The sequence below is a fragment of the Dermacentor silvarum genome, chromosome 5 (assembly GCF_013339745.2).
Source record: "Dermacentor silvarum isolate Dsil-2018 chromosome 5, BIME_Dsil_1.4, whole genome shotgun sequence".
NCBI lineage: Eukaryota > Metazoa > Arthropoda > Arachnida > Ixodida > Ixodidae > Dermacentor > Dermacentor silvarum.
In genome coordinates, this window is record NC_051158.1 from 88,026,748 (window position 1) to 88,038,612 (window position 11,865).

At 46.7% G+C, this 11,865-nt stretch overlaps 1 protein-coding gene across 1 annotated transcript; it reads left to right on the top strand.

The window, feature by feature from the left end:
- Window positions 1-1,051: 1,051 nt before the first annotated feature.
- LOC125945884 (uncharacterized) lies at window positions 1,052-4,304 on the top strand. Its single transcript, XM_049668248.1, has 2 exons — window positions 1,052-2,851; window positions 3,414-4,304. The coding sequence occupies exons 1-2, from the start codon at window positions 1,110-1,112 to the stop codon at window positions 3,718-3,720; spliced, it is 2,049 nt and encodes a 682-aa protein (XP_049524205.1). The 5' UTR covers window positions 1,052-1,109; the 3' UTR covers window positions 3,721-4,304.
- Window positions 4,305-11,865: the final 7,561 nt, after the last annotated feature.

An 11,865-nucleotide genomic window follows, 5' to 3' on the forward strand; every position in this document is an offset into this window, starting at 1 on the left:
ATGTGATCTGCAAACCGAAGGTTGCTGAGATATTCGCCGTTGATCCTCACTCCTAAGCCTTCCCAGTCTAAGAGCTTGAATACTTCTTCTAAGCATGCAGTGAATAGCATTGGAGAGATTGTGTCTCCTTGCCTGACCCCTTTCTTGATAGGTAACTTTCTACTTGTCTTGTGGAGAACGAAGGTAGCCCGCTATTTACCAAGACATTCATGTATGCCTTCTGTACTGCTTCATTACGCAATGCCTCTATGAGTGCTGGTATATCTACTGAATCAAATACCTTTTCACAATCTATGAAAGCCATATGAAGAGGTTGATTCTATTCTGCAGATTTCTTGATTGCCTGATTGATGCCGTGAATATGATCCATCGTAGAATGTCCCTTCCTGAAGCTCTTTGTTGACTGAAGTCAAGTGTTGCCCTGATTCTATTGGAAATTATCTTGGTGTATATTTTATACAATACTGAAACCAAGCTAATGGGTCTATAGTTCTTCAATTCTTTAACGTCTCCTTTCTTATGGATTAGTATAATGGTGGCGTTCTTCCAGCTCTCTGTAACACTTGAAGTCGTGAGGCATTGCGTTTAAAGAGTCGCAACCTTTTCAAGCATGATATCTCCCTTTGAACAAATCCTCTGTTATTCCATCTTCTCCAGCAGCTTTTGGCCGGATCATGCCTTGCAAAGCCCTTCTAAGTTTAACGCTATAGTTATAGAAGGATCATCTGTATCCTGTTCATCATTACTTCGAATGAAAGTAGCTTGGCAGCTCTGCTGCATCTAAGTTGCTCTGTTTCTTCTTGACTTCTTATTCTGAGACAACTCCTAGACCTCACTAACCTATGGTGAATGCACTTTACCCTACCTAACTAAGACTTCTACATCCTCCATTATGCTATGTTTGGCACTCAAGGCCCATAATTTAATTTTTAATTTGTTTTACTCGCTACGCAGGTGACAACGAAAGAACTGGAACCAGTAAATGTGGACTACAGCCGGATTCAATGATGGAGCATGCAGCTGCCTCTGGCCTCCTCTTGGCCGATATGAGTCCCTCCACTGTCAGTTTCTCTGAAGCAACCATCAATTGCTCATTCCCGCTCTGCACAATGACCCAAACAAGCTCATGCGAGATTGTCGATTATTTGTCCACGGTTAACCGATTGCTATTTCCTGCCAAACTGGAACTTCGGGAAATGACAGGAAGATGTGGCCAGCTGTACCTTATGGGCTTAAAAGAAGTGGAGATGTACTTCCCAGTCATTCCAGACATGGAATTGAATCAAGCTACTCAGCTTATGCACTGGCTGCTAAAGAGCCACGCTTGCATACAACATATCTTCATTCGTCCTTTCGCTTGGCATCGGTATGGAGAGCTTCTGTGTGCTGGCCTGAACCGCAACCCGTGTATTAAGACTATGAAGGTCGGCATCTTCGAGTTCACGAGCATGGACCTCCACGCGGCCATAGGCTCACTCAAAAACCTGGAAGAATTCGAATGCGTCACCTACATAAGGACCTGCCGACACTTTGCGTCCACAGTTGTTAAACTTTTACGGCTGAGCACTTTGAGAACCCTAAATGTATGCAAAGCCTGTGTGGATGGCAAGAGCGCCAGGTTATTTGTTGATGCCCTAAAGGAGAATGCAACTCTCCGGCAGCTGGGGATACACGGTTCGGTCATATGTCACGCTGGCCATGAAAGCTTCTCAGAATACCTCGTGGCTACCAAGTCACTTATAACACTAAGTGTTGAAGCAGGCCCCCGAAGCAAGCGAGAGAGTTTCAGGCGGATGGCGGCCGGGCTTATCGTAAACAATACAATTCAGAACCTCACTCTTAACGGCATTACGCTTGATGCCGGCACCTCCCAGCTAGTAGCGAGGATGCTCTCAGAAAACAAAGCAATACGCAACTTCACCATGGTGTGCGACCACGCAGAACTAGTAGTTCCTCCCGGTACTGATTTTGCCTGTTTGTACACGGCTCTCACTAAGAACGACACATTGGAAAGACTCGAGCTTCCTTTCTCATTCCTGGAGCCTACACAGTGGGTCCAATTCTTCTGGACTGTGTCGAGTAAGCAATCCATCCAAAGGCTTACCGTACACATACCTGACTCTGATTATAAGCAAAGGTATTTGCCAAGATTCTGCAGAGCGCTTAAGGAAAGTGGGGCTGAAACAAAAGTCTCTCTCGGCACTCTTGAGAATGTCTTCAACTTGGATTTGCTCGAATCAAATTCATTTTCAGATGTCAACTTCAGTTGTCGCAATGGTGATCGAGGGCAACTGCTAGCCTTGCTGCAGCTTTTCCCCGCAATGAAGAGCCTAGGTTTGCACGTCAACGCGGGTGACGCTGAGCTGTGCTCGGCCGTCGCAAAATACATTAGGAAAGAAGACTCACTTCTTGAAAATCTGCGGCTCACATTTTCTTTCAATGTCCCTGACATCATGGACTGCACATTCAGAGCATGGACAGAAATTTTCGAGTCGCTCGCTTCAAGCACGAGCATTAAAAAGCTGCGAGTAGACTTGGAACACTGCATGCTAGGCCGAAACCCTGTGTACAAGCGGGGAGTGGAGCGGCTGGCTGACGTCATCAACACGAGTCGGAGCATACGAATGGTGTCCTTCATCGCCGACGTTACGATGATAATCAAGGACTTTTTTGGGCGCCTCTGTTTTGGCATCGCGGAGAACTACATTCTCGTGAGCATAGACACGGCCAAGTACCTACAAATAGATAAGAAAGCGTTTCAAGACTTCTTCGCCGTCTTGGACGCCGTGCGTCGAAACGCCAGCTTTGTGACACTCGCTGCAGATTTCACTGACAGCAGGACACTGGACAGGTATGTGTTCTCTTATCTCCAGTCCTCTCATTCTATCCGGCGCATTACATCGCAATACTTTCATTTTAGTTACATGAACTTGTAAAATAATGCACAAATCCTGCAAAGCAATATTCGATTTATCTCACTTTCGGCGAACATGGCTGGCTGCCGGCTCAGTTCGCTGCGTTCGCACAAGCACTCCTTATGGCATGCAAGATACTATCTCTAGCTCTGGTGACACTGTTCAGCTTACCACAGTGACGTATTAAAAAAGTATTGAGGCCAAGTACGAGTGCACTCCTCACATTTGCACGCATCGTACTACGTGTTCTCGGAAAAAAAGCTACCAGCCCCCTCTTTTGCGAAGGCATCACAGAATCTGCGAAGCAGCTGTTTCCGAAAGGTAGTTTCCTTTCTCTAAAGCTCCATATAGCGGGGACGCATTACGAACACTAAAATATCTCGTGCCGTCAGTTACAGCGGCGTTCGTTGTCGCGTCCAAGCTGTCTGCCAGAACGTTACTGCATATTTCTAAGCCCGAACACATCGCTATATGAAAAACCCTGACAACGTTTTGCAGACGCTGCGTCCGAGCCTTGGAGCGAGTGCTGCGCCATCCTCCCCTCCTTGAGGAGCTCGCCGAACAAGAGTCCATGAGCGTGGCCGAGGCCTCAGCGATGGTTCGACGAAAGTTCAGCAGAGCCGAAGGCCTGCACGACTTCATGCGGCTCGCCGGTGTCGTCAAAGAGCGTGTGGAGTGCAACTCGCGTGCAGGCGGACGACTTCAACTGGACGACCTGGATGAATACTGCTGGAGGAAGGTTCGGAGCTACCTCATGATAGACGACATCAGGGACCCTGGAGCGACCACGCTGGTCCATCGCTAACGACGGCGGCTAGTTTGGAACATCGCCAACACGTGACACAAGTTGTTGAGCGGAACTGCTCCGCTACAATGCAGCTCTATTTTACAGCGGCCTTGTTGTCTGAGTACTTGAACACCTGGGATAGGAATATCGCCCTGCTGTGACGTGTGACGTAGAAAGGATGCCGAATGGACTAAATTAGGAGGGCGGAGAGCTTCCTCTCATGAGTGAGCTGCGTAGTTTAACGGTCCAATATCTTAACTCTCCGTGACCTGAGTTCAATGGAATCATCAGAGATCCCCATGGAAATGATGTTTGTAGCGATTAACTTTTTCTGTGCCGCTAGCATCCTAACACAGGCCTCCGTCTGGCGCTGATATTATTTTACGACAGCCGTTATTCAGGGTCTGACGATCTTGTATGTTAGTACCCTCACATTTTACATATTCGACTGGTGACTGCAGCTCCATATATTTCTTTATTTTTAATTTCTGATTAGGAATCGAGTGTGCTCAAAAACAAAACATTCGTGTAATTATGAGCGTTTAATGCGGATGACTGATCTCTCATGATAACACCCTACAACCACACACATTCTGCAATAATAACTTTTCCAAAACAGTGTCAATGACAATAACATTGAAACGAAAACCGCTACTTTATACTTACCACATTGGCAATCGGAACCTAGAATCTATTACCTCTGTGAAATACTTAGGCATAACAATTAACAGTAACCTCAAATGGGACACCCATATTGACAACATATGCAACAAAGCATTCAAAAAACTTTGCTTTCTACGTAGAAAGCTAAAGAAGTCACCTTCATCTGTCAAGCTGCAAGCTTATCTTTCCCTCGTTCGCCCAGTCCTAGAGTATGCTTCCATAGTGTGGGACCCATACTGTAATAAGGAAATTGATAAACTTGAAAGAATTCAGCGCCTGACTGCACGGTTTATTTGCTCCGACTACAAAACTTCGTCGTCAGTTTCTGGTATGTTAGGCCAACTTGGACTGGATCCGCTCCATGTGCGCCGTAAAATCGCCAGGCTGAATTTTTTTACTCATTGTTTCATAATCAAACTGGTTTAGCAAATGCCACATATATTACCCCTGCTCCACACAGGTCGGCACGTATTTTTCATTCTAAAGTAGTCCCGTCGAACTTTGCCCGCACTAACATCTTTCATAAATCATTTTTTCCACTTACGAGCGAAGAATGGAATCATTTACCGGAATTTGTTGTTGAATGCACATCTTATGTTTCATTTGAAAAACTACTAAAAAATGTTCTCTTGTAAACCCTCTCCTGCTTGGGCAGCATTGCTGCCTGCAGTATTGTGTAAATAAAAAAAAATAATGAATTCACGCCCTCTGAAGAACATGCGGTAAACCAATACTGATGCACAAGTAAAATGTAGGTCCATATTAAATTGTCGATAGATTCGAAGAGGCAAGCGCGAATGACTTTACAGTGGTTTTATGCAGACGTGAAACATTACCCACGTTGCGTCGACAGCCTCATCGAGGCATCCGCGCATGAGCATCACAGTTGGCGTCCTGCGGGCTTCCCAACGTTTAGACCGCTGCTGTTTAACTGGCGCTCAATTCACTGTTTGCCGTTGTTATTTAACTGGTTTCCTTTGTCAGTTTACGCAAGTCGTTTGCAGAATTCTGTATTTCCCTGTAATTTTTGCGATAGTTTGCGTTTGAGCTTTCTACGAAATAAAGGAAGTGTTTATATCCCCGCCTACCATTGTTATTCATGCCTGTCATTATTTAGGTTACCTCGACTGGAAAGCCCAGATACAATTTTCATCACAGATTTCGTCGACAAACCTCAAGCCTGCGACCTAACCCTCTCAGCTCCGAAGACACCGTCTCCGAACGTAACAGTGACTCTGGCCATATCTTTTGTGCTCGAAGTGACATTATCATCTCTCACTGACGTGTTGCTGCACAATATGGCCCAGCCAGTAAAAGTTTACAAATTTTGCTTGAGTTGTTCTGCTTTACGCCACATTTTGTCAGCATTCAAGCATTTTAGCATCCTCTTATTTATCATTTGCGCTCTTGCAAGGCTATCAAATTTATAGCAACACTTTGTTGCATTGAATATTTTTATATTATTAACAGCGGAGCTCCTTAAGCTGCCCATAAATTGTGCCTGGAGCCGCAACACATCGCTCAGTGATGCGTCACCTGGGTTGCCTAGCGACTACCTCGCGGAGCGGCGTGTGCTTCGCTTCCCCTCCGTGCCGTGCACATGATGCCTTGACATGGGTCATCGTCATCCTGTTACCCTCATGCGGTCACCTCAAGCTGTCATCGTTATACTCTCCATCATTTTACAATCGTCATCCCATTGTCATGCCGTCGTTGTCATAGCGTCTTCGGCTGCCCCAGTGTATGCTTAGAAAGCTGGCGAGGGTTAGAATACCATGTAGATGAGCGTAACAGTTTAATCTAGAATGCTATACAGGGTGATCCTTTTTAATATTTACAGAATTGTCTAAATTTCCTTTTGGCAGATAGCCTGTCCCTGCGTCCCTGTCCCTGTCCTAGCCAGATATTCGTGTCCCTGAGCTGGATCATTCGAAGCGGTGGATACTATTTCCACGAGAAACCGAAACACATATTCAGCTAATTACCAAAAAATCCTGTAAATTAATTCGAAGTGGACACGTCTTGCACACTGACTGTCTGTAACTCGTAAATTACAATATGTGCCTTAATGTAATGATGAAATTAATGAGTGATCACTTTTTATTAGTTGAATATGTGTTTCGATTTCACTTCCAAGTAATGTCCGCCTCTCGTAATATTCCAGCTCAAGGACTGGATTGTGTTATCTGCAACCGATGATCTCTTTAAAAATTAGTAGTAGTTAGGAGTAGTATGCGAAGCACCCATGGGGTCGACTCAAGGTAGTTTTATCAGCTGTATAAACTTGGACGTGCAGCAGCACCAGCAACGCGCAGAACTGTTGTCGACGCCGTCGGCGTTTTGCCCGCGTTCGCACCGAACGCGCGCGGCGTTGGTGACTGTTGCCGGTGCCTCTGGGGCCCCTACCGTCGCGCCTCTAACCTAAGCTGCTTTGCATTATCGCGCGCAGAGCCGCAGGTGTTGCCAATCGTTGCGCAATCCGGAGAGGAGAGGAGCGTCGGCGTGGAGAGGAGGAATGACGAGGGGAGAAGAGATGAGACGAGGGGGAGGAGGAGAGGAGAGGAGGGGGATGCGCATGCGCATAGGTGTGTCAACAGCGCACGGCGGAGGGAGGGAGGGAGTGACATAGCGCAGACCAAAAGATTCTTCGCATCTAAAACAAAGTCGCAGGCCTGTGTGGCACACGCAGCACAGTCACACCGTAAGCTGCTGGAGCGGCTCAACAGTAGCCCCAACTTAGGCACCACGCACAACAGGGTCTTCGCGGAAAAGTCTATTTCCTTTTTAACGAGCACGATCTGAACTGTCCGCCCGGCGTCGACGGCGAGGTGCGGCTTCTAGTGCTCTCTGCACAGCAGTCTGCTGAGCCCGATGATGCCTGGTTGTAGGCGCGCACGTAGCTCTACGATTGGGTTCTTCAGCAGCGGTTCGTACCTCGCGAGGAGACGCCATAACATGTAGCGAAGAGGTATCCAGAATACGTGGCGCACATGTCACTTCCCTTGACCCGTAGCACGGTACGTTGTTGTTGTTGTTGTTGTTGTTGTTGTTGTTGTTGTTGTTGTTGTTGTTGTTGTTGTTGTTGTTGTTGTTGATGATGATGATGACGATGATGATTGTTTCTTGAAATCTTCAAAACGGGCTGGTGACAAATAGTGACCTAGCTTGCTTGAGTTAACCAGGCCCAGTTGCACGCAGCATGCAACTGCGATATGAAACTTATATGCCGGACACACTCCTTTTGTAGGCGCCTAAACTTGGTGGCGCCACCATACTGGCAGAGGCTCGCGTCGTCTGCGCCTGCGCGCCTGCCTAGGGCGCGTTTATAGAGCATTTTTCCGATACCTGATAGCAAGCGCTTGCGTGGTTCAGTGGTAGAGTGCCTGACTCCCGCGCTGCGGGCCCGGTTCGATCCCGGCGGGAACCGGGTACTTTTGTTCGCATTTTGGGCGATAGCGGTTACGGTGAAGCTGGTGCGGATGTTAGACAAGTACCACCGCTCGAACTGACGTTCGACGATGATTCACAGCATCACCAGCACAAGCAACGTACGTCACACGCGCACACACGTGTGTGGAAGTGCAGCATACATCTTAATTATTCTAGGCAGTCCGCCAAGCGCAAGTGCCTTTTTCAACTAAATGTTTAAGAGTAAATTGCGTCAAGAAAATGTGTAAAGTACGACGCACACACAATCTACAGACATGACGGCTTCCGACTGTTATTCGAATATACGAAAAACCATAAATCTGTTACGCGGAAACTGAAAGACGGAACCCTTTTCCAGCTACCGCTGGAACCGTTCGATGGTTCGATGTCTGTGCGACGACATCATAGAATAAAGAACCAACTTTCAAAATTTCTGCGTATGGTGATGTGGCTATTTCCTTTGATTCGAGTGGTTACAATTTTTAACGCGTTGATTACCACCTGGCGACGAACAGTTAAGCAAATGGTAGTATTATATTGCCTAATGTACAATAAAGGAATATGCAACACGCGGCGATACTTGAAAACTTTCAGGACAATATTTAAATAATAGTTCATATTCATTGAGCAAAAAGAAACATTCCGCAATTCCTCGATGAATTCGTCAGATGATGACGTACACTTCAGAGGCGGCACCATCTCGTTTATTGGTCGCGTCCTCCCCGTCTTCCACCTTCGACTTGGGAGTGGCCTATTTAGTGAGGTACGCGGCGAAGCGAACCGGTTCGCATCCGGAAGCGTTATAAGATTCCGCTCCAGCTCGGCTGTTAAAAGTCGGCGTCTGTGGTCTGTAGCAGCGAAACGGCACCTGAAGTCCCATTGGCTGCGACAGCACGTCACGAGCGCGCTTCGACGGAGCAGAGCGGGCGAAAGGGAACACCTACTGGCGATAGCACGCCAGGTGTTGCGTGAGGGGAGAGGGCATCGCTGCTACGCCACGTCACCCTCTCTCTTGGAAGCCGGCGCACGTTGCCCGACGAAGCACCGCGGGCTGCATGCTGGCTCGGGTAGAGTATGTGTATAAGCTCCATACGGGAGCAGAGTTGCGCATATAGGTCCGCCATCTTGCCCGCCGGTGCATCCTTGTTAAGCAGAAAAGCCACTCCTCTTGAATGCAGAATACGGCGCGGCTCAGTTAGTACACACTAGCTCAGCTGCCAAGTGTGTTTGCTCGTTCATTCCGAGAAGGTTAGGTGGCGCGGCGGGCTACAGCGCACAGAGGCTCGCGACGACGGTGGCGCGGCGTACGCAGTGCAGGCCATAGAAACTCCATGGTGCAGGCACAGCCATGAAGTTGGCTTTCCCTTAAAAGGATGCTTTTTGCGCATGTGACCAGATACAGTGAATAGGGGCGCGAGCGGCGCGTGCAATCAGATGTACAGCTCTTCTCCCCAAGGGGAGCACGTACAGTTACTCTATAGGCTCGGGCAGCACGCACCCCTATCGCCTGCCGGCCTTGGTGGCCGCCGCTGCTTCCTCGGTCTCTTGTCCAGCAGAACGTCGGGGGCATACGGCGTTGGCACCACAGGCTACTGCCACAATAATCTACGTGCTGCCCGAGCAAGCTGCTTGGTGGCTCTGGCAGCACGTACCACATTACTCGGAGCGAAAAACTCGATGGACCGCTTGGCGGCGTTCAATTGGACATTAATGCTTTCAAATTCCCAACTCATAAGGAGTGCTTATGTGTCCTCGTATTTTTTTATGATGCGTGATATGCGTGAATGCATAAAGCACAGTGCAAAAGTGCAATGCGTGAACATGACGGCTCCCAAGGCAATGCGGTTGCATACGTCCATAACATCGGAAGTAGCTCGAAATGAAGGTCACGACGAGGACTGATGTCCTCGTCATGACCTTCATTCCGAGCTACTCTCATCAAACGGCGACAATCACTTCTTAAGAGGTGGGGGAATTCGGACCTAATATAACGTCGTAAGCACCCTATGGACACACACACACACACAAAAAAAAAGTGCGATGAAAATTTCTTGCCAATGCTCCTTCATTTCATTTGTATATTTGTGAATATCAAAGTACGACATTGTTTTCTTTTCTGTATGTAACTCCACGACAGCATGTTCCTTTCACATGTGATGATGTGTCTACACATCTGGCTGTGGTAAATATGGTTATGTTAGTGCGCGATGATTTATGCATCTGTACATTCGTTTCTGGTACAGTTTAAACTGGGTGCTATTTCTGCGCAACTATGGATTGCACAATAGTTTTCTGAAACAATGCCTGCCGTTACTTGTTGTATTTTAGATGCAAGTGCAAGGACAAGTGATATTTATACAAGGTGACGTGATATATGTTGCATGTGTCTCTACTACTGCATATGTCTCTACTACTACTCGACTATTACATGTCTCTACAAATTCGTCATCATATGACGAATTATTCGAGGAATTTCGGAATGTTTCTTCTTGCTCAATAAATATGAACTATTATTTAAATATTGTCCTGAAAGTTTTCAAGTGTGGCTGCGATCGGCAACGATGTGTCGCACGCGCGGTGATGATGATGATGATGATGATGATGATGATTTACTGGCATCCCCTTTGAAACGGGGCGGCGACAAATAGTCACCTAGCCTGCTTGATTTAATCAGGTATACTATACATGTTCTTTATCTAGCATTTTTGTATACCTCTCATTATTTTTCTTTTTCAAAAATTTACCCTGTACCGCTGCTTATGATTTTAAGAGATCAGGTCGTATCCATCTTTTCCCTGCTTTTTTTCCACCAGTACTCTAATCGTCTCTTGCTGATCTCTACGGCTGATCTGTTTATGTTTCCTTCCACTTTAAACCCAAGCGCTTCTGGGAGTTGCACGTTACCTATGGTTCTCGCTGGGTGGATCCCGTCGCATTCCATTAGGATGTGCTGAGTGGTCTCTGGATCTTTATTGCAGCATACACATGTCTCATCTAGTTCCGAATATTTGTTCCGATATGTTTTCGTCCTTAGGCAACCGGCTCGAGCCTCAAATAGCAAGGCACTGCCCTTTGTGTTATCGTACAGATTTTCCCTTCTAATTTCTTTCTTCTCATTCTTGTAAATCTCCATTGTCCTTTTCGTTTCCATTCTTTGCATCCAATTCACGGTCTCTATTTCTCTCACTTTCTTTCTGATGACCCCTGGTTGTCTATTTACAGCTTCGATTATCCTGTACTTGGTTGCCAACTTCCTTGACCTCTTCCTCCATTCTGTGTCCACGCTTTTCATGTAGAGATACTTGTGCACTTTAGCCACCCATTTATTTTCATCCATGTTCCAGAGCCTTTCTTCAAAACTAATTTTGCTTTGTGCTTCTCTGACTTCAAAAGAGGCCCAACCCATGTCACCCTGCACTGCCTCATTTGTCGTATTACCGTGTGCTCCCAAAGCCAACCGGCCTACTGATCTTTGGTTAACTTCCAAACCCGCCAATATATCCGATTTTAAGCATATAATGGCATTTGCGAATGTTAGCGCTGGCACCATTACTCCTTTCCAGATTCCACGCACCACCTCATACTTATTGTGGCCCCACAGTGCTCTGTGTTTCATTATTGCTGTATTCCGCTTCCCCTTTATTTTCAGATTATCTTGGTGGTTGCTTGAGTAATTCTTTCCTTCGTTTATGTGTACGCCGAGGTACTTATATTGCTTCACTATGGGTATTACTTGCTGTTGAATTGACACCACGAAGTTACTCGTGTGTTCATTAAAGATCATAATCCCTGATTTCTCTGTGCTAAACTTAAGGCCTAGATTTGTCGCTGCGTTCACACAGATATTCGCAAGTATCTGTAAATCTTTTTTATTGTCCGTTAGTAGCACAATGTCGTCTGCGTACATCAGTCCAGGGACCTTCTGTTGTACCATTTGTCCATTACGCATGTAGGATAAATCAAAACCTAATTCGCTGTTTTCCAGTTGTCTTTCTATGCCCTTGACGTAAAGCGTGAACAACAGTGGTGACAGAGGGCATCCTTGCTTCAATCCTTGGTGAATTCCCACCA